We start from the raw sequence: 24,998 nt of genomic DNA on the forward strand, positions 1-24,998 counted from the left end.
ATGTATGGAATTATTAAAGTTAAAACTTAAGAATAAATGTTGCCATCAGTATTTGCATAGTATGTTTAATTTTAAGTCGGGAGAACAACAACGAGGACCTAAACTGAGATCAGGTCCAGATGATTAGTGTAGAATACTATTTCTCCCAAAAATACTTTAATTTACTCTGATCCTACTTTGTGGAATAAACTCCTCATAACCATTAGATCAGAAAAAATACAAATGTGTACGGAGCAAAACTGTATAGTCATTATCATGAAAGGCAGTTGTCCTTTTAAATTCTGAAATATTGAAATACATGCTCTCCAATTCACTGTTATTGCATATCATGTACACTTTGTGCTTTTGTACGTAATATATCCAGAAGACCTCATGGAGAATAGAATATTATACTAACTGAGATACCTTCATAAAATGATGATGATGATGATTATTATTATTATTATTATTATTAAGTCTAGATGATCTATTAATGAAAATTGCGCCAATCTGATGTCCAATATAGCCACTGTAATAATCATCTAGAAAATCTTATCTCAGCTCCTCATAGATGCAAAGTCATACTGTATCAACATTAGGTTTTCAACAGAAGTATACTTATATCTGGTTGTTACTAAATGAAACCAGTTCTGATTTGACATCCATGTATGAGTGAACCTCTAATCAGGGAGGGATTTTCTTTCTCCCAAGATGAGGTATGTCTTCCCATCACTTGTTGAAACCTTCTGTATAGTGAAAATTATTATTTAAAATTCTGCAAGCAAATTTTGTCACACCTTGCTTCCATTATAGTATATGTATAGCAAAGACTTCCTCTTGTCATGTGACCATGATATGGCTTATGCAGACAAGCATGCCACTTTAGTTGCTAACTGGACATACAATTACCAAAAATTAATCATTGGATTGTAGTATTTGTAATTATTAGTAATTCAGAATGGATTAAAGGAATTAATTAATTATGGTGGGATTACTAAAAAGTTCAATCTGCATCAAACAATCAGCAGTTTTTTTAATTCTTTTGGCAAGGTTCTTTTGGCTTTAGTATTTAAAGTGTGCTGAGATGTATTTTTATGCATGACATTACTTGGAAAGGATTAAAAAAGTGACTAGATCATGGTTGGATTAGTCTTTACTAAAGAGCACAAGTGATGTAAAACAGGTCAGTATGGTCTTGGTATTTTTAAAGTTTGTTGACATACTTAAGTGTGTATTGTCTCCCAATGCTGAAACACCAACATTTAAACATTCAGAACATGACATTAAATTCAATAATGGATGGAAATTTGATTCAAGTTCAAAGGACTATGAACATGCATTCTGCTATTCCTCTGAAGTTGATTTTAAGTAAAACTTCCCACATTTGGCCTTGATAGAATTAATCGTGGACAGTTATGGCAGACAGTGAGCAACCTCAATCTACTTATATGACTCTATGGTCTTAATTTAAGTAAATGAAAATAGTGAAAACCATCAAGTGATGTAAAATTGAAAAAAATAATGTAGTTTCCTAGAATACATAATGAAAATTTAGAAAGAACTTACAGAATTGTGAATATATCCCAAGTAGTCCTTACAGTTCTATCACAAGTCGAAATGTATGATGTTCCAGTTGAATTCCAGTGGTGTTTCAAAAATAAATATCATAAATATCAATATTGAATGTGTTGATGTGCTTGAAATCTCAAACATACTGATGTGCCAATGGCCTAGAATGCTGTCAAATGTTAACAGTATTTTGATGTATCACAATGATATAATCCAGAATGTTCTTGCCTGAATTCACCATAATTCCAAAAGAATGTTTTAGTCCAAGAATATTATTGAGCACTCTCTAATTCCAGTGAATAATAATTTGAATTAAAAAAATGCAACCAAATTAGAAACTGAACAAAACAAAAAAAACATGATTCTGCTTTGGGAGTTAAGGCAGGAATGAATAATTCTGAAGTCAATAAGGCTATATACTTGTCTTCTTGACCTATGTCGCAATTTCCATTTTCTGGAATTTGTTGGGATATTGCCATTCTGGAAGTTTTTAACGTAAATATCAAAACTTTATATTTAACTCAAATTAAGGTAAATATGTGTACAATTAATAAGAATCTGAATATTTAATCTATATTCATAGAGAAATAATAGCAATGAATTATGTTGTTCACAAAATAAATGTCCCTGGTTAGGTACACCATTAAAGGTCAAGTATAAAATACAGATATATATTAGATATAATCATTAGAACACAAAACAAAATACAGATATATATTAGATATAATCATTAGAACACAAAACAAAATACAAATGAAATATACATAACAATACATATATTCACACAAACGAAATATACATATCACTTCCAAGAGGCAAGAAACAATTTAAATGTCTTGTTGGATGCAGTAGAGGTCTACTAACATTGCCACGGTTCAATGCAGACACTGAAAGTACTTTTTTAAATCTGAGGAAATCCAGGCTGACTTCAGGAGAAACCTGGATCCAGTAATGATACATAATCTCCCAAGTGTGGAATCAACCATGATCAGGACTGCCACATATAATGGTTTACTTAGAAAGACTAAAAATGTTTATGCTACATATGAGGACATTATGACTGGAAACAAATTATTGTGAAAGGACTCGTGTGTTGAGATGATGTATATATTTTAATACAAAAAATACAAAATTCTTTAATAGTTGTCATTTTCATTGATTTTAATGCTAAAAATTGAGTCAATTAAAACATTTTGCAAATCTCCTGACATGTCCTAATCTGACCTGTCTGTTCTCTATACATCTAGAATAGCCATCATGGCAGCCATAAATGAGAATGTTATTGCTTCTGCTTCCAAATGGAAAGTCATTATTGACATGCATATTTCATCACCAGACAAATTAACTGGACATGTAACATTTGCATTGTACATATGACCGATTGTAGGAATTAGACGAGTGGACAGTATCCTTTTCATGTGAAGCCTCAGCTGTAGGGGCTATTCAGGGTTATTACTGATGCATGAATTCTGGCTGTTAAGTCAGAGTTTCTCAAAGCCTGTTATGTTTCCCTAGTAAAATATGTCTTCTAGGGCTAGACGATGATAGTAAATTCAGAAGCAGTTTTAAGAACAGTGATTTTAAAAAAAACATTTTCTGAACATTATCAGCTCATTATAATAATTCTACTTTATAAAGTAGAATTTATAGAAATCGGGGCCACTGATGGCCATGTGGTCTAATGCACTCATCTTTACTGATCGCTGCCATCTTACCTCTGTCTGCATGGACTAAAATCCTGGACTTGGCCAATATGGATATGTGAGAAAGTCTGCCAGTAGCTTCCCATGGGATGGTAGTTCTTATCAGGATTTCCCAGGTTCTTCCTCATCTAGTAATACTGGCTGCCGTGTTGTCAAGTCTGTCAAGCACTGAAAATGGAGTTAAACCCGAAACAACACATATAATAGAAGAGAATGTTCTTTATTTAAAGATTCAATTTTACAGCAGTTACAGCGCTACACAAATCTGCAGAAATCATGTTAAATACAAACAACAGCAACATATTATACTTCATGTTTATATCCGTTAAAATGAGTTTATCTTTTATAAGTACCATTCATTGTTCATTTTACATTTTTAGAACTTTACCTTTAGTGGCACCATATCGCCACTATTGTTTTAAAATGCTACTATATACAATTTTGGTTTATGTCTTTTATGCCCTGTCACAGTATACATGTGTGTATATGGTTTAACAGCATGTCAGCACAATAATAATTACATAGTGCTGATTAAAGTTAAATTCTAAAAATGTAAATATTAAAAAGAAAAAGTTATTTTGAAATAAACCAACAATTATTTTTCCAGATCACTTTACTATGAATTTATTTTCTGCTTAATGTTTACAGTGGCTTCTATACTCATTGACTTCATTCTTGTTTATTAGGCCTTTTCACCGCCGATCAGCAGTTAAATGCAAATAATGGTTTGGGTTATAGCAGTGCAATCTACACTCGTCAGAATCCCCAAGGTACTAGGCGAGGCTATGAATGCCCAGAAGAAAGAGATTATCACCCATACTGGCATCCCACCCCCTGGAGGGACATTTCCATTCTGGCAGAAAATCAAACCATGTGCAGGTATATATTGATTAACAATGCGGATCCTATCTCTAATTTGGGATGGGGGCGATTTAACTTCTCTGTACAATAGGCAGAAAATGAAATGCTTTTTAAGTTCTGTACGTAACACGCCAAAATAGCATATGGGATAACCTGTTTTCCATTCTCCTACTGTTGTCCATCCATCCATCCTTAAGACCAAATTTATTTTTTTGCGACTCCTCCAAATCTTTGCTGAGGAATGTCGCTAAAGTTTATACACATTCATCCTGTGGTTTAGATGATACTAAACGAAGATATTGCCACTCAGACATCCAATATGGCCACCACTGCAGCCAGATTTAGAATAATCTTGTTATTGCCATTTCTCCAGAATGGACTGTCATATAAAAAGTGGGTTTTACCAAAGTACCTACTGTGTTGTTATCTTGTTGATCCTAAATGGTGCCAATCTGGTATCAAATATGTCGACCACCAGGGAAGCCATCTTGAAATCTTGTTATATCAATACTCCTCTTGAATGGTAAATCAAGGTGATATGGGGTTTCGGTTGTAAGACTTCTTGTGATATCCTCTTGGTCTCAATTGAAATTGTTGCCTACCTCATCTCTAATAAGCTACCTAGAAGTTGTATCATTGTATCGACCTTATCTTTTCACCAAAAGACTTATTGTCTTGTTGAGTTGATCCTAATTAAAATGGTGCTGATTTAAGATACAATATGGCCGTCATAGCTGCTGTCTTGAAAATCTCATTATTGCTACTCCTTCTGAGTCATATTGATATTGAGGTTAATGAGAAGACTTGTTAAGATGCCTACTTGGTCCTAAATGAAGCTAGTGTCAATCTTACATCCAGTATATATAGTCACCTTTCCAGTCATCAAGAAAATCTTCCAGTATGGCCATCATGGTAAGTTGTTTGAAAATCTTGTTGATAAAAATAATATCAGATGGTTTCAACACTCAGTATTTGTCCTGTCTTAATGGAAATTATTCTTAGTCTGTAGAGCATCATTCTGTTGAAGTGAATCCTGTCTCGTTTAATGTCGTGGTCTAATCAACCAAATGTTGTGTTTTGAGAAACACAGATTCATTCCTTATTGTCACCAGAAATTAGAAAACCTCAGTCCTGGAAAACACACATTTAGTATTTGTGTGTTCATGTAAATAAATGATGACATGTTTTTTTTGTACAGCTTTAAGACTAAGAATGATTTTTCAGGGCAGGATTGGATCGGGGATAGGGATATTCACTTGAATGTAATCCCATATGTGTTAAAAGTGCCATCAGTTAATCATAAAGAAATTAAAAGAAGTCATTTTTTAGAGCTGGTGCATGCAATAAAATTTACATACTGTTTTTAAAGAAAAAGGATCAGTTATTATCAATATAGAAAACATAATTCTGGTTATCCATGTTACACAATCATGTTTTTGGTGAGATGTATGTGAAGAAATTGTTTATCTATCTATCTATCTATATATTTACATTTTTGTAATTGTAATTGAAATTTATTTGATTTCATTTTAAAGTACTTGGCTGCGGGTTTGTGAAGCAAAAATTACCCTACCCAGGCCCAGGATATTAGCAGTATTCATATATTCAAGTAAAATTCAGATTCTGGGAGAATGACAAATTATTGCAAAGACTTTATTCAATATTCAAATATCTAATATATATGAATCACAGTATTTTGGTTGTGAGTATGGTTAGTAATGAAAATGGATTGTGAGTTCGTTTTTAGTTGTGAGTATGGTTGGTAATGAAAGTTGATTGTGAGTTGTTTTTTAGTCATGAGTATGGTTGGGAATCAATCAGGGGTTTTAGAAAGGTTCAAAACATATTTTTGTTGCATTTATGTTTAACCTTTTCCACAGCTACCACCAGTCCAATAGTTTCAACACCCAGTCTTATCATGAGTGTGTAGAGATGTATAATCCAGGTGGAAAACGCAAGCATTGGTCTCGCTGGAACAATCAGAAGGACTGCACGACTAATGGTGGAAAATGGGTTCAGTTCAGCAACTACTTGGAAAAGGCTCCTAGTGTGTTATACTTGATAATATAGAAGTTTTCATGTCCATCTTAATGTGGTGGAGGTCACTCCACATGATGTTTCACATATGTTAATGTAGGGAGGTCACTGTGCATGATGTTTCACATATATTAATGTAGGGAGGTCACTGTGCATGATGTTTCACATATGTTAATGTAGGGAGGTCACTCTGCATGATGTTTCACATATGTTAATGTAGGGAGGTCTCTCCACATGATGTTTCACATATGTTAATGTAGGGAGGTCACGCTGCATGATGTTTCACAAATGTTAATGTCGGGAGGTCACTCTACGTGATGTTTCACATATGCTAATGTAGGGAGGTCACTCTGCATGATGTTTCACATATGTTAATGTAGGGAGGTCACTCTGCATGATGCATGACATATATCGATCTGTAGAGGCCCCATGTGCATGAGTGGTGTAAGGTATATGCCTTTACAGATCATTGATATCTCACCTCTGTCTGTGAGGGTTTGAGCTTCTGCTCAACCAATATGGGTAAGTAGGAAAACTTACCATTAGCTTGCAATTGGTCCGATTCGGCCAATGTGGGTATGTGAGAAAGCTTGACAGTAGCTTGCCATTGGTCCAATTCGGCCAATGTGGGTATGTGAGAAAGCTTGACAGTAGCTTGCCATTGGTCCGATCGGCCAATGTGGGTATGTGAGAAAGCTTGACAGTAGCTTGTCATAGGTTAGTGGTTCTTTCTTGAGTTTCCAGAGTTCTTCCTCCACCAAATATACTGGCTGCCATGTATAGCCTATCATGTGCTGAAAAATGGCTTTAATCCACAAAATCAGACACCACAAATCACAGTTATATTTTGTCTGAACTCAATACAGTTGTCTAAGCTGCGACTCCAATGGGGTATCATTTATACAAGATCTCTTGAATCTAAACTTTTAAACAATAATTGGAGTCGGATGTTGTTGTTGTTGTTGTTGTGGGGTTTAATGCCATTTTTCAGCACACGATAGGCTATACATGGCGGCCAGTATTAATGGTGGAGGAAGAACCCGTGAAAACCTCGGAAAGAACCACCGACCCACGAGAAGCTACTGGCAAGCTTTCTCACATACCCACATTGACTGAATCTGAGACTCGAACCTGCGCAGACAGAGGTGAGATGGCAGTGATCTGTAACGGAGAGCGCTTTAGACCACTCGGCCACTCGGGTCCCCAGAGTCGGATGTCAGTAGGATCTAAGAATGTATAGACAGGTGACAACCCATGGTAACTAGATTGTTCTACACTGAAGAACTTAACATGCAAGTTAAACTTAAAAGTATATTCTTATTCGAGTTGATATTCTTTTTCCTTGTCTATCTGACTGGCTTCACAACATAAGACCTTTTGCTCATGGCAAAGTGTGAAAAGAAGTTCACATAAACTGTCTCTTGTACGTTGTTTTAGGTTATCTCTCTGAGGCAATCTGTGTTGGAACAAGGAATGGCATGAGGTACATATGGGCCATACCTTATGATGCCGAGGATGTAGAGCAGAAAGAATGTCTAGTGGCTTTAGAGCAACCAGATTGTCAGGAAGCACCATGGTCCCGGTAACACAGCACATCACACCATCCCCACTGAACACCCCCCTAGCTCTCTTTTTATCATGTTCACTGCAAATGCAATGGACATGCAGCTGAGAAAAGCTCTTCTTGTTTTGGGAAACAAGACTATTGACATATTATGATTGTTTGTTATAAAAAAATAATGTATTTCATTCCCCTCTCCCATTTTGTATTTGTGATCAGAATATGGAATGGATAAAAATTGTTAACACTGTATAGATACAAAACTGATGGATAGAATAATGGTCACTTTAATACGGACACCAACCATCCATTTGAGATCCAGTGCAACCCACCGATGCTATCCTGTTGAAAATATAGTTTCAGTATTACATTCACATGCCATCCATTGAAGATCCCAGCTCCCTTCCAACTCTATCCATTTTGTTATGGGTCTGAAGGGCAGTCTAAAAATAGCTGACTGTCAGGAACATGTGTTTGTATCACATGATTCATAACTTAATGAAGTACAACACATCTGTTAGGAAGCACTGTTTTGCATCAAGACATTTTTTGCCATCCCACATCCATCCATATGCTAATAAAACTTTTCTTGTCAGTACAATCAGACCTTTCACCAGACTCTCCAATACCTGTTTTATATTTACCTATTCACACTTAACCTCCTGTCTTGTGTATAAAAAGTGAAGTGATACTAATATTTTAATTTAGAGAAATGATGATTTGAGAAAACCTCAGTGACATTCAGTTACTTCATAAAGAAAATTTCATCAAGTTTTGGTTATATACTTTTTAATAAAGAAATTAAAACTAAAACCTTGATAAGAACTTAAGTAAGGGTTTGAAAAAAATATGTTGAGTTCTACCCATACTTTTCATGTCTTTTAAATTTAATACAGGTGTACGTACATCCTTAGCTTAGAAAAATTTAAATCTATATATGTGTGCCAGTTGGCACAATGCCTGTTATTATCAGACAGATAGAACTCTACAGCCGTAATTAGGATATCTTATTCAAACAAGTGTAACATTTTTTAAAAATTAAAATCTTGTTCTTGTAGATGAATTTAATGGCGTTAATTCACATAAACTTGTCACACTTTACATGTCAGCAGCACTGAATGTTTTTATTATTTAATGTGTGCATTATGTTTCCTGTTGACCAGATCTAATCACCTTGGTAATGGGAATGATGGAAAGAACCTGAACTACAGATGGCGCTTGCCATATTTCCCATCAGCCCATGAGCACAGATGTGTCTTCAGGATCAGGTAGGCCGCACAATTTTCTGCCCAAAAGAGATATTAAATGAAATTGCAGAAATTATTCTATTAATATTAGTTAAAACTATTCGTATCGCTAGCTGGACACCCTGAACTTGGGAAAGTTGCACTTTCTTTTTTCAACTCTTTTAGTAATATGGTGATGTTTAGAGAGACCACTCCTTCTTGTGACCAACAAAAGTTGGTTTTCATGTTAGGCTTTCCTTTAGTAATAGTTACTGTTTAGCATAGTTGAATCCTGTGCATTAACAACATGATCTTTAATGACAAGCTTTGAAAACTATGGTCATTAAGGCTAGGTATTATTTTATAGCTGTAGAAATATAATAACTATAATGTGTATTGCATTTCAAAGAAAATTTAGAACAGCACTTGCCACATAATCCCTTATTACATATGTGAATTTTGTTTAATCTCAAAGGCCTTTGTATTTAGTAAATGTTATTAGCAATTATTTGACAATAAATGCTACATGTGCATGAAAATAAAATACAAATATTGATCATGTCATCGCATTGTTAGCTAAAGTTAACACTTTTTGCTAATGAATTTTTCAAAGGATTATTGGATAAAGTACGTTGACTATGCAATGTTTCAGATCATAAAACTGCTTTGTATAAGGTCTCTAATTTAGTTTAATTATCAGTCTATAATTTTACACCCAGACTCAAGAACTAAAGCCACAATTTTCCTTGTATAAAATGTAATGGCTGTCTGCATTAAAACTGGTCAGCTATGTTGCCTGTAAGTTTTTCATTGTGGTGGAGAAAAGGTACAATAATTTATTAATTTTGTAAAATTATATGGGCAGCGTTTTCTTCATCCTTATTCTTCAAAGCATTTAAAGATTCTTTGTTCTGCAACAGTAACTTTGCAGACAGTCCAGCAGATGCAATAAAAGTAAATCCTTATTTTGTATCCTCTATGTACACAAAAGTACATGACAAGTGAAGTTTATATTCATCCCTCAATGAATTCCACAGAAGAGTTTGAAAAGTCTCTTATTTTTCAGGTACAACATATCCACAGATGATTATGACCCCTATCACACAGACAGCGCTTACAACACGGCTGGGTAAGGTTTGGGATTGCACGGATTCTAGTCACAACCAGGCCAGCCAAGGTTTGAGATCACAAAACCCTATTTAAAATCAGACCAAGTAAGGTTAGAGATCACACCAACTCATGTCAGAACTGGACTAGGTAAGGTTTGAGATTACATCTACTCCAGTCACAACGAGACTAGATAATGGTTGAGATCACACAAACTCCAGTCATATCCAGGCTAGGTATTAGGTTCAAGATCACTCCAACTCAGGTCACTACCGGGATGAGAAATACTTGAGTAGTTTTAGTTTCACAGTGAATATATTCATGTGAGGGGCCCCAAGTGTCCGAGTGGTCTAAAGCGCTCACCGTTCCAGATCACTGCCATCACACCTCTGCCAGTAGTTTCTCGTGGGTCAGTGGTTCTTCCCTGGGTTTTCCAGGGTTCTTCCTCCACCAGTTATACTGGCCGCTATGTATAGCCTATCTTGTGCTGAAAAATGGCATTAAACCCTAGAACAACAACAACAATATTCATGTGAACATTTCCATATTAACTACAGACTTGGGATGAATTGTTGGCAGTCACATACATGAATAGCTCTCAGTTTCCATATCTCCCATATGCTTCCAAACATGGCTGTACAAATGTAAGCAAAACTTCATCGAAAGGAATAGACATTATATTCTTTTAGTTCTCGAAAAATTTGAAACCATTTCTAGGCTTCATAAAGTTATTCTTTGTTTTATCGATAATGTTTTAATAAAATTGTATGAAAACCACATTAAGAAATTAAGATGTTATTTTTGTGTTTGATGTGGATGAGATGAAAAGATTGTGATGAACTTTAATGGAATATTTGCTTTATTTTTTGTCATCATTTACACACTGAATTTGGAATAAGTGAAATCTTATTTCATTGAACATTCTTGTTTGCATATCTTGCAAAGCATAAGACACTAGCTTTATGGTTTTTTATTCATAAATGTAGTATAATCTTATTAAATTGATAAAGTATCCCAGTATTCTGTGTATTACAGAAATGTTAGGTCTCCTGTACAGAACAACCCAGAAATAGATGTCGGAGGCCCGAGCAAGCTACAACTGGCTTTGAATACTGCACAGACTGGCAGAGTCTTCCAGGTAAGGAAAAACAATCATTTGATATTATACTGAACTCTGTCTTTTCCGAATTATAACCATTATGAATTTCTTTTCTGATGCACAAAATAATTAAATATATAGAACAAATTAGAGATAAATTGTAATGTTTACTCCATTTTTAGCTCTACTGGTTAAAGACTAGAATGGTACTGTCCTCCTTGCAGTATCAGTCTGTCAGATTGCTCAAGTTTGTCGTCCTGACTCTCCAACATAACTACTTGGAGTGCTGAACTTTATATTCACATTCATCTTAAAGAGTTTGGTTGGTTCTAAATGTATATGATGACAATCTGACATCCAATGTAGCCACCTAGGTGGCCAGCTTGAAAATCTTGTTATGACTAAAGAATATCAGCAGTGGTTTCAGCACTCTGCAGTTTAAAAGAAAAACATGCATATTGCAGCCAACTTGAAAATCTTATCACTACTTTCCTCGTATTGATATGGTGTTTTCACTAGAAGAATATCCTGTAATGTCTGGCAATGGTTCCAATGTGATGTCTTATATCACTGCCACAGTGGCCATCTTGAAAATCTTGTTATAATTATTTCTCCTGAATGAATGGTCATGTGAGCATGCAGTTTTCACTTAAAATCTTCTTGTATTATCTAGTTGGTAATCAGTGACAATTGTTTCTCACCTCCATTATTGCCGTCAAAATGGCCATCTTGATAACATTGCTATAGATGCTTCTCCTGCACAACTAGCCATATTGACATTCTGCTTGCACCAAAAGGCTTCTTATAATGTTTAGTTGTACCTCAATGGAAATGTAGGGAATCTGGTATCCAGTAGGCCTCTATGGCAGTTATTGTCACTCCTCTGAAATGGAAAGTCAGCTCAACATGGGTTTTTCACCAGAAGATTTCTCATATGTCTTGTTAGTCTTAAATTGAAATAGTGCTGATCTTGTAGCCATCTTGATAATGGGAATTGAACCACAACATTATGATATTGAGTTCAGCTCCTTTGCCACGAAGCCACATCAATTTCAATGGTAATGCTCTCAAAGGTTTCTAAGTTTTGACTCCAGGGTTGGAATCCCATGGAGGTAAGGAGAAATGCAAGAATCCTTGCTGACCACAAAAATTCATTCTCCCTGTACTGCAAGGTAAGTATATATTTAATTTTGTTGGGTTTTAATACTAATTTTAGCACATTATAGCCTATAGATGGCAGATAGCATATTTTGATGGAGAAAGAACCTGAGGAAACCATGAGTAGAACCACCAACCCACTAGAAGCTACTGTCAAGCTTTCTCTTGTATCCATGTTGGTCAAACTCACATGGTCAGTGAGTGATTTGTAATGGTTAACACTTGCGACCACTGAGTCACCTTGGGCCACAGCAAACATATACTTTGAGGGTGGGACTATGAACATGAAGAGCTTCTAAGGTATGAATCTTGGCCTAATCCTTAGGGTCTAAAAGATCTAGGGTACAATGCTGATTGGTTAAATGACTTGCCCTTTTTATGTGGAGAAAGTAGTAGTATAACTATGCTCTGGGAAAGAATATAAAATATGCCAACATTATTGCACAATGTGGCAACTATGTACTAAAAGCTTTCCTACCTTCTCTGAAGTTTCAATACTTTTGAAATTGCATTCAACAGTTGTGCCTTTTGGTAGCATGTCAACATCATTGATAATTGGCAAAAGGACTACCTTGAAATAGTCGTAGGTGGCTGTGAAAAGTTCTTTTAAAATGAATGTACCACCAGAAAGTATTAACTGTCAGAGAAGACTACATAAAAATTAAAAACATTGTACCAAATTAGTCAAAGTTTGAATATTGCATCATTGGAGATTATTTTGACAAAAATATAGACAATCCTTATCATATTTTGTAAGATGTTTGATATTCAATGGTTATATAGGTCTATCACATATATTTCTATTTAGAATTATAGCTAATTGTTTAAGATAGTCTCTTTATGTTTGTTTGATACCTACAGACTTTAAACACTTTGTTTTTAGAGCCTATATTTTTTGTATATTTTCTCGGGATAAATTTTTTTTCTCATACCATCTTGTTGCAAAAATGTATGTACCCTCAAATTTATGTTAGTAGGAAACCAAAGAGGTTTCATTTGGAATTCAGGACAAGTTTTTGCCAAATGTTTTCCAGAAGAGTTCCTTAGTTCAAATTCGACAGGAGGTTTTTAGACAATGTAATTGTTGGTAGACAATGGACAAGTTTGTCTATATTTGGTAATGCTGGCCATATAAAATGATAAATTGTCATCATTGGCAGAAACTTTAAATGGCCTTGAAGGGTCCTGTATCATTTTTGGTTGAAACAGGTCTGCATTTTGAGAAGTTGGAAATAGCAATTGTTGACAGATGGCAGATGTTGCATGATGGATGAAAGGCTGTATAATAAACTCACTTGCCCAAACAGCAAGGTGAACTAAAACCAAACTTACTTACGCTAACGGCCAGGTGAACTAAAAGTCAAACTCATTTGCTCTAACTGTCAGGTGAGCTAAAATCCAAATTCACCTGTCCAAAGTGTCAGGTTATCTAAAGACAGAATTCATTAGTCCTAACACCCGAGTGATCTAGAAACCAGCCTGACTTGTCCTAACAGCCAGGTGAACTAAAATCCAAACTCACTTGTTCTAACAGCCAGGTGAACTAAAAACCAAACTCACATGCCTTAACTGCTAGGTGGACTAAAAATTAACTTCACTTGTACTCTCAGGCAGATCAACTGAAAACCAAATGTGCTTGTTGCAAAAGACTGACATCTATCACTTCATTAAGGAAAACATAGAGTTCATTGAGTATAGCACAAAGAAGGGATAGTGAAATAATTGTTTCCATTTTTCATTTGTATCGTTAAAAGTATTTAATAAACCCCATTCATGATTACCTTTGGATTGGGGTACCATCCCAGAGACTACCTTTACAGAAAATTTGATATAGTCACACATTTTAAACAAACATTTTGATGTACTTTTTGAGATGCAGATTTCCTTCAATATCTCTGTATAAAAGTGGCATTGAATCACTGTGAGGGCCACTTACATTAACCAGTAAGAACTGTTCCTTCTGGTATAACTAAAGTTACTCTATTTCCATTTGTATCTATTATCCTGTTGTTTCATTTATATTCAAAATTATGGTTGAATAAAATTGCAAAACCCAAGACTGGCCTGTAAAGAAGTTAAAGAAACATTTGTATCCCCATGTGGTGTGAATTATTTTCTCCTTTTTTTGTTTGAAAATGTAAATAACTATATTAAGAAAATTAGAACAAATCAGATTTTTAAGTAAGACTGCACCATTTACTGATATATTTTAGATACTGTGATCTAAAGTTTGTTACAAAGAAGTGTCTTTAGAGCAATTATTTTCTTAATAATATTGCTGAGATGAGGATGTTTTAACTGGTAAACACAATGTCATTTTCATTTAATTGAAATGCCTGATTTGGGGTGATATTTTGATACTGTTTGTGCAAATGTTCGAGGCTTATATATTATCGGATGTGCACAATGAAACACTCTTGGAAATTCAATGTAAGAAAGATGGAAATAGACAAAGCAAAAGGCAGCATAGTATATGAGACATAAATGGCAAAAAAGCACAGTTATTTTAATAATAACACTTGATATCAGTGCAAAGAGATAAAGAAAATAAATCCATTATCAAACCTTCCAGCTGACCATCATCAATGGCAGATATGGTAAACTGTATGCACTAAGGGAGCTAATCCAAATATTAACTGTGATGTATTCTGTATATAATAAATTGCATCCTGTATTACAATACAGGTATTCAGCTAAAACTACATCAACAAAATCTGAACTATCTTGTATGCAATGCAAAGGAAGGCAAAAAAGACATGGCGGCTTAATGAGGAACAAAGGTACAGAATTACACCGAACTAAGAGGAATAAACTGAAATTTAAATGACATTTAATTTTATCTGCAAACTCTTGTTTTCTGCTATCAGCGGTCAGTGGAATTCATCTTGTCGTCCAGTAAAAGTAACCTTTCAGTTTATTATTGTTTTGAATTTATCCTCTGGCTTATTGAGGTGTTGTAACTTGTAACAGCATATGCATCCTTGTTCATCCTTTTCATCCTGACTGTAGTTAAATCTACTGGAATCCTTAGACCAGTGCTGTCCAACCTTTATGACAACATGGGCCACTGAAAAATATTTTTCTTGAATCCGAGGGCTGCAGCAGAAAACTAAACAGCAACGACTGTATAGCTGCTCGAGGTCTGGCGGGCCATTTAAAATCAGCCCACGGGCCACAGGTTGAGCAGCACTGCCTTAGACCATTGAGGAGCTGATTACCCCTACTCAGGACCTCCTCTATCCTCAAAAATCATACATCATACAGCGATTGGTCCAGTCCAAGTGGAGTCTGTGTACATTAGCAATCTACACGCAACCAGAATGTCTCCCTCTTTGAGGAGGCTTCCAACAGCTTGGTTGATATTTTCAGTACTTTTTTGATGAGGCAGACTGTAAGAAAATAGATTCACCTTTCCTGAGTGCTTTTCAAACTTAGTAACCTCTTTTGCAGCTTCTTTATATCTTTATCATCCTTGGTTTGATTACTTGACACAACTTTCTTTACTGATTCTATCTGTATATCCATTGTCCAAAACTCAACTTTATTTAAGTCAAACTGCATACTGGACTCAGCTTCCTTTATTCTGTCCTACACATGTTTGACCTAGCCATGGAAATCACTCCCGTCACAACCAGCACTTTCCCATGCAAAACACTCCAAAAACTTCCATGACAGCACTCCCACCACCTCTCAGTGTAAAGCAATCATAGTACTACCAACATCTCGCTATGCAGCAATCACGGCACTCCCAACACCTCCTCATGCACGGGACTCCGAGCACTCCCAATACATCGCTATGCACAGCACACCCAGCACTAATAATGCCTCCCATGCACAGCACTCCCAGCACACCCAACACCTCCACATGCACTTCAAACCTAGAAACATCAACATCTCCGCATGTACAGCACACCTAAAATCTCCCCATGCACGGCACTCACAATACCGATGCACAGCAGTCTGGCATCATCAGCACCTCCTCATGCACAACACTCCTAGGACTCCGAATACATCTCCATGCAGAGCACTCCCAAACCTACCAATGCATAGCTCACAGCACTCTTAACACCTTATCATGCACAGCACTCCTCATACCATCAACACCTCCCATTGCACAACATTTGAATCACTTCCAACACCTCCCCATGCACATCACTCCCAGCACTCCCAATATATCTACATGCATAGCACTTCCAATATATCTACATGCACAGCACTCCAATATATCTACATGTTCCCAATATATCTACATGTTCCCAATATATCTACATGCACAGCACTCCCAATATATTTACATGCACAGCACTCCAATATATCTACATGTTCCCAATATATCTACATGTTCCCAATATATCTACATGCACAGCACTTCCAATATATCTACATGCACAGCACTCCAATATATCTACATGTTCCCAATATATCTACATGTTCCCAATATATCTACATGCACAGCACTCCAATATATCTACATGCACAGCACTTCCAATGCTTCCAAATGCACAGCAATCTATCACTGCCATTATACCAATAATTAGGCAATTAATTGCTGGTTAAAATTATTTTATTTTCATATTGTCACACAAAAGCATTTTAACTACAGAGTACTAAGGCAAAATCGCGGTAATAATACCACCCTGATAATAAAGAGAAAACTCCTGTCATACATTTGACATTAATCTTGGGCATGAAAGCAATGAAATATTCCAGTTGCTCAGTCGAACATAAATATTGCACACCTGATACTTATTCATTTGTCAATATCATTATTGTTACTTTGAAGAGGAAAACCTTTAAATGACGTCTCTTAAATAAATGAACAGAATTTCATCAATTTCTGTAGAATGAGCTAGGCATTAATGTTTTTAAAGTTAAACAAATAATTTGGATTTGCTATCCAGTGTGGTTGCCATTAATAAAAAAACCTTTAAGTGCCAGAGAACATTTATTAATTTTTTCAGATTTCTTTTATATGGGAATTTGCATTTTATTTTAGTTTGCTGTCAATCAAGTAAACATTCCCATGGGCCTCTTATGTTTTTTCTCACCACCTAGGTGTGATTTGATGACCTACAGTTAAAGTTTGCTCAGGATTTTACCTTAAGGCCATTACGCATTGAATACAATACATTTGCAAGTCATAGAGAGGCTTGAACACATTCATATTGACATTAATAATTTGAAATTGTATGTAACTGCACTTTAAAAACCTCATTAAAAACAAACTTTTTATGTTGTGCACTTTTTTTAAATTGCATTGTGAATCAAATACTCTTTTAACGCAGGATCGGAGTCATGTTTTCTTGCTGAGGCCACGACCCCATAGCATTCAAAGTGGCCGCCTCTTCAATCTGAATGTACGAGGAAAACGAGGAAACATTGTACAGGTGTACCCAGCTGTGGAGTATGACTTCACTCCTAACAACTTGGAGATGACAGAGAGAGACATGGTGCACATACAGTGGACAGGTAAAAGGTTGCATTCTTTGTCATAGCAACTTTGATGCTCCCTGAGGAAGAAATAGGCTGGTAAATCAGCCCCATGCCTATATTGATATTGATTGGCGGTTTAGGGACTGATGTCGCCTATTTATTAAAACGGTAAAAATATGCATCCAATTTTGTTTGCACGCATTGATTTTAAAGACTTATCAGTATTTGTTGGAGCTGTTGAGCTCCCATCTGCTGAAAGGTTCTTTTGACAACATGTTCCAGAGTACTTTTAAAACTTAATAATTCAAAACTTAAAACTCACCTATCAAAACTTAATCATTCAAGAGTGCTCTTAAAACTCACCTATCAAAATGTAATCATTCAAGAGTGCTTTTAAAACTCACCTATCAAAACTTAATCTTTCAAGAGTGCTTTTAAAACTCACCTATCAAAACTTTGACATTCAAGAGTGCTCTTAAAACTTACCTATCAAAACTTAATCATTCAAGAGTGCTCTTAAAACTCACCTATCAAAACGTAATCATTCAAGAGTGCTCTTAAAACTCACCTATCAAAACTTAATCATTCAAGAGTGCTCTTAAAACTCACCTATCAAAACTTAATCATTCAAGAGTGCTCTTAAAACTCACCTATCAAAACTTAATCATTCAAGAGTGCTCTTAAAACTCACCTATCAAACTTAATCATTCAAGAGTGCTCTTAAAACTCACCTATTTTGATTGCAAGATCAAACTGAAAGACCTAATAATGTTTCCTACCTTAAATATTTTCAGCATGTTTTATGTTTTCTAATTTCATGGTGTTTGTTTTTTGTAATTATATCATTATATATGTTTTTTATGTTTTTATTTTATGTTTTAGGTGTTATCTAATGTTGTAAAGCACTTAGAGCTTCTAAAGATTAGGCGCTATACAAAGTCCTCATTATTATTATCATTATTATTATTATTATTATTATTATTATTACTATTATTATTATTATTATTACTATTATTATTATATGTTCATTATATTTCTGGATCAAATCCTATGTTTGACGACTTTGTAAATCCAAGTTGAATAACACAACCATCTGTCCTGTGGCCATTTTAATTTTAGCGCTCAATATGGCCATTAACAAATACCAGTATGTGTCTAACTGTACGCAAGTGTGCTCTGGAAGAATCTGCATGCAGCAAAATTGCAAATTTGAATGAACATGTGACATCTGATCCACATGTGGTCATCAGTATCAACACAAATTTGAGGGGTTTATTACCGGACATAGAAAGACCAGGTGTATCTTTGATTGTGTTCTTGGTACATGAACAATGGTCTTTATATATTTTCTAGCCCAAAGGAGAAAAGCATCACTTGCAAACATTATTCTCAGACTGAAATCTTACAACACCTCTGAGTATGATTTAATGAGAACAATGATCGGTGGAACAAGGAGAACAAAATGTGCTGACAACTTCTCTTGTTATTTCTAAGTATTTGGGCAATTTCAGACAAGAGCATTCAAGAACATACTCCTGATATTTGGGTGATCTGAAAATATGTTCGAAATGACCATTGTGCATATACTTTGCAAAGGGAGACAATTGCAGAGGACAGGCCAGTGCTCATTCTGCTCTCAGATTTAGGGTATTTATACCTCTGGCTTGAAAAAATGGGGGTACAAGAAAGTATTGTTAAGATAGGCGATGTGTATTATTCACCAGGGTAAAAAACTGAATTAAATATACATGGCTAAAAATTTAATAACTTGTTTTAACTTGGTACTTTAGAAAAGTAATGTATTGTTTCCTTATTGACAACAAATTTACAATTTGGCTAGTTTATTTCGACAAAATGTTTGGTTGTTTAAACTTGTATATGTAATCTTGGGTTTGAAATGGAGAACTTTAACAGTACTATGAAAAGAAGCTGCAAAGATGGATATAAAATACACTTTAATATATCTTTACATCAACAATTCTTTTGTTTATATAAACAAACCGTCTTAACAGTGCATTATTATATTATAATCCATTGATGCTGGCATATAGCCTGGGTAACTATGCTTTGGCAATTGTCAATTGCTACCAGACTAGCTTTTTTTAATGCAGCCAGAAAAAATAGTTTTTCTGAAATTTCAATGAAAAGATAAACTTTGAAGCACCGATCACTCTGTATAAATGCCTTGCAAATGAAAAAATGTTCAGTCAACAATTATTTGATGACACAGTTAGTCTTCATTCAATGAAGGGTCTTTCGGACTCTGCAAATCTTTGGATCTACCTTAGTAATAATGTGCAGTGTACCATAATATGAATCTCGGGTGTCATTGTGTTAATGTTTAGCTGATGTATCAAGACAGAAATGTTATGATCTTAATAGTGCACAAGTGGGTTAACTTTATGTGAACCATGAATAAAAATGATTTGGTTGATGATATTGGATACAAATGCAACTGCAGTATCAACAAGTTTAATATGCAATACAGTGAATCCACATTGCCGGAATTTTATTTCATACCACTTTGTTGAAAATTGACAATGCATTTGTTATCTTTCTGCAACATGAGAAAAGAATGGCAATTTTGAGAAGAAATCTAGCCCAAGAATGTGAGATTGCAGTAATGGCAGCCATATGTATTTATTTTTTTGCATTTTCCCAGGATCCAACACCCACAATAACAATGCCCCAGGAGGCGATGGTGATACTGGGGATGCTGGGGAAGGAACAGGAGGTAATATTGGGCCAATCACACTTACATATTCGACTATTTGGGGTTAAATTTTGGACCAGTCAGACATATATTAGACCAATCAAATTTATGTGCCGGATAATACTCAGCACTCCTTTTACTTTTGTCTCTACTATGAATTGTGAGAGATATGTGCAGTGTTTCTAGTGACGATGGTGACAATGTTATTGTTGGTGTGAACATAGCTGAGGTACTGAGTTATTGGTTTTTATAATATATAATACCATGATATATTATTGACAGATGTTCAATATTTCATCAGAACTCAAATTATATAATAAAACTTTATGGTGTGGATAATACTTATGATCATAAAATAAATAAGTATTTTATAAATAATTAATCATAAGAGTTGACTTACATTTTTGATAGCTTAAGGCATTGTTTTGACAACAACTACACGTGATGAAACTGGATCTAAGCTCCCCTACATTGTAAGATAGAACACCAGTCCAGTACTGTGTTTCATTAATTTGATAAGTGTTGGAACTACAGCCCTAACATTTTCTATTTTAACAGATTATAGAGACAGTATTACACTGCATGTATATAACATTACGCCACCTGAATCCATCAAACATATAAGCCAAATCTTCTAGTACTGTGTTGTTGTTGTCAATCTCTGATCCAAGTCAGATGGTATATGGGACTAGAATTGCATGCATAGAACAGCTCCTCTTCTGACAGACACTGATGTTGAGAGAGTTAACTTTCAAGATTTAAAACACATTTTTTGTTTTGTTGATACACGATTACTGACAATGTCATTTTTTCCTGTACAGAGACATATACTGGTAAAGACCAGCACATACCAATGTAACAGAATCTCTGTTAAGATGTTATGAATGTTCCACAGAAATGTCCAATGGTAGATAAATCCTGTATTGGAAAGCATTATAGAACTGACCCAACCCACCTAAATGTAGATATCAAATGATTTTCCTTAGACAAGTTGAAATACAAGACATCAAAATTGTTATCCTTATGCCAAAAAAAAGATGCCTCTACCAAGCTTTACTTTATTAAAACCCAAAAACAATGATATTGGTCAAGCTATGCTTTGTTGCTGCGTAAAATAGAAAATATGTAGAGGCCTTGAATAGATAATAATGAACAATTGATTTGAAGATAGGACATTTTTCCTTTTAAGGATTGAAAAGTTTCTATGTAAATATTCTTTAAAGAATGCAGATTGTATTTATTATGCATTTGAAATTAAAAATGAATATTACATTCAACAGCATTGGTGAGTTAATTAAACTGTTGCACTATACAGTGGTCCCCCTCTTGAACGGACCCCTGACCAACGGCCACCCGCTCCTTACGGCCAGAATCCATTGGCACAGATGAGTTTGTGGTCAAAAGAACCCCTCACAAAATGCCACCTGGCTAATGCGACCAGCGGCCAGCATATTAGTGCAATAATATAAAATTTACCCCTCACAAGCGGCCGCATTTTATTTTAATATGTATCCAGAACCAGTATTTTATTCATAATGTGTGTTGAGTAATCCGATTTCTGTTTCCCAATGTCAGGTTTTCGTTACTGAAAGAAGTGCTGAGTAAAGTACATGTACCACTAAGGTTAATATTATATCATTTACGCCTCACGAGAAGCCAAATTTATTCCATAAAAACCGAGAAAGACTCAAATTGTGATCCATACAAACGGATAAGTACATGGAATCCAATTAGCCTTACTGCTATGTTATCATAAGATATCCAGTTTAGTCACTCTGATAATCATTAAAATTACAATTATTGAACAGTAGTAACAGCTGAGAAGTGGCAGTATCGATGTACAATACACAAGTCAGCAGGAAATGGTTTGATAGCCTTTATGGCTTCCGTTAGTAAGATGTTGAGCTTGATCACTTTGATAATTAGTGGCTATTACTACTGACAATAATTGTCAAAATTATGAATCAAAACGGCCACAAGGTCAAATCTGCATGATGTTAAATGGTACATATTGAAGCTGTTTTGGCTTCTCTCACTTAGTGTAATGAATTGTATAAAAACAATAGGGTACCAGACTGCAACTAACGAATCACATGACAAGATCCCTTCCTTTAAAAACACACGGCAATTTGTTTAGATGCATACAAAATTGTTTATCAGTATTGTAGTTGGCAACATGAATAACTTACTGCAAAAAGATCAACATGTCATCGAGGAAAAGAAAAATTCTGTTTAGAAGAGAAAGTGAATTTAATTCACCTGACTGAAAGGATGGGAGGGGGGTCAAGGATCCTTGCAGAAAACTGATGTCAGAAAGACTCAGATAAACAATATCGTGAAAGATAATGAAACATTATTCTGCAGAATTGGGAAGGCAAAATGGATGGAGAAAGGAAGATTGTTTGAGCCAGGAGATGAATGTATTCTGATTTGAATGACAAGAAAAAGCAACAATTTTGTCAGCTGAATTGGGATATGACGACTTTACCGCAAGTAACGGATGGTTGCACAGATTTCAAGTGTGACACAATATTAAGTGTTCTGTCCTTAGTGGAGAATGAGCTGATGTTAATAATGAAGTTGTTGAAGATTGGAACAGAAGACTAAACGATATATGTAGGGGATATGACAGCAAGGATAGTTTTAATTGTGACGAGACTGGTTTGTGTTTTAAACTGTTACCAACAAAGTGACAGATGATGTGATCTGTAACATAATTATAAAGACAGTTTTAAAACTATATCAATGGTTATTCATAGCATTCTTTTGAAAATGGTGACACAGATTGTTTTACATTTATTTCACAACATGCTTGTGATTTTTTAATGAAAATATTAAATGTTTTAGAATTAAATGTATTTGTGACTTTCTTCATATGTATTTACTATTCACATTTGTCATCACCCTCTAGAAAGGCCACCCTCATTATAAGGCCACTTCCCTGCTGCATTAGGGGTGGCCTTATAAGAGGGGGACTACTGTAAATCAATATAATAGGTTAAAAAAAAATTCATCATATATATTTGGAGAGAAAAAATTTGAAATTATACCAAGCATCCAGCAGGTTTAAAATAATTTGTAAACCAGTAACAAAACAAGTAATTCATAAACATATCCGTTGTATTTCTTTTCATGTCTCTTGTAATCTCCATCTGTTGTCTTTTGATATATCCATTTACATTCAAAAGTTCTTTTAAAATAAGGTACAGACAGAAGTAACCTGGTCCAGCTGAGAAATTTGAATGATAACTTCCCACTGCCATTTGAGGGCACAACTATGTGGAATAATGCAGATATAATGTGGGTACCCTATTCAGCCCCCGGTATCACAGCTGAAAAATTGGCCCTTAATATGGCTTCTTCAGGATACTACAGGTTGGTGATAATAGTTCTATAACATCTCACTGTCCATTGTGTTAGTGGTCTTTTTAATGTCTTTTGTTATGCAGTGCCACAAATCTCATGCAATGAGTATTTCTCTGGGAAAGAAATGTAACAGTTGTCTCATTGTCATCATTAGTTTGCATACTGAGCTGTGGGTTAGATGAAGCATTATTTATATCTATAACAAAGACCTATCCGAATTTATTATAAACTTCAAGAAATGGCTGCATCTACCTTAAAGCTTGATAAAAGAGCACTAATTATGTGCAACATGTATACTATGAGTGTGCATTAAATTATACTTAGTAAACCTACTGCTGCACATATGCACATTGGTTAAAGTTTACCAGAGGCATTTCTGTTTCTGTGCAGAAAACTGTAATTAAAAACCATGTGACATTTCCAACCATTTTACACATATTAACAACAAAGAAAGAGTTTTATTTACGGTGCAGCCTGCAATTTGTATGCATATTCACAGCATAGCAATGTTTAATTTAGTAAGCACTTGTTCAGTATACTCATATTCACACCACGTTAGTACTGTTACAGTACCACACACCATGATAGTACCTTACCACACACCATATCGGTACTGTATCAAACACCATGATAATACTGTATGACACACCACGTTAGTACTGTCCTATGTGCCATGTTAATACTGTACCATGTACCATGCTAGTACTGTACAAGACAACACGCTAGTACTGTAGAACACACTATGTTAATACTGTACCACACACCATGTTAATACTGTACCATGCACCATGCTAGTACTGTACCACACACCTTGTTAGTACTGTACCACACACCATATTAGTAGTGTAGCACACACCATGTTAGTACTGTACCACACACCATGTTAATACTGTACCACACACAATGTTAGTACTGTAGCACACACCATGCTAATACTGTACCATACACCATGTTAATACTGTACCACACACCACATTAATACTATACCACACACCATGTTAGTACTGTACCACATGCCATGTTAGTACTGTGCCATGCACCATGTGAATACTGTATTACACACCATGTTAGTACTGTACAACACGACATGCTAGTACTGTAGAACACACCATGTTAATACTGTACCACACACCATGTTAGTACTGTGTCATGCATCATGTTTACTATACCACAAACCATGTTATTA

General features: G+C 35.2%; 1 protein-coding gene across 3 annotated transcripts in view; it reads left to right on the plus strand.

Moving 5' to 3' along the window:
- Positions 1–24,998, plus strand: part of LOC149788427 (protein DD3-3-like) — a 53,027-nt gene that overhangs the window by 22,354 nt on the left and 5,675 nt on the right. For all 3 annotated transcript variants that reach the window (XM_089974412.1, XM_089974410.1, XM_089974413.1), the window contains 9 exons: positions 3,938–4,130; positions 5,993–6,159; positions 7,587–7,731; positions 8,874–8,978; positions 10,003–10,065; positions 11,079–11,181; positions 17,586–17,769; positions 20,396–20,467; positions 23,650–23,821. In XM_089974412.1, coding sequence (XP_089830538.1) covers positions 3,938–4,130; positions 5,993–6,159; positions 7,587–7,731; positions 8,874–8,978; positions 10,003–10,065; positions 11,079–11,181; positions 17,586–17,769; positions 20,396–20,467; positions 23,650–23,821 — 1,204 coding nt within the window. The remainder of the gene's footprint in view (positions 1–3,937; positions 4,131–5,992; positions 6,160–7,586; positions 7,732–8,873; positions 8,979–10,002; positions 10,066–11,078; positions 11,182–17,585; positions 17,770–20,395; positions 20,468–23,649; positions 23,822–24,998) is intronic.

Source organism: Sinohyriopsis cumingii, chromosome 11 (genome assembly GCF_028554795.1).
Source record: "Sinohyriopsis cumingii isolate HCF-2022 chromosome 11, ASM2855479v2, whole genome shotgun sequence".
In the NCBI taxonomy this organism is placed as follows: Eukaryota; Metazoa; Mollusca; class Bivalvia; order Unionida; family Unionidae; genus Sinohyriopsis; species Sinohyriopsis cumingii.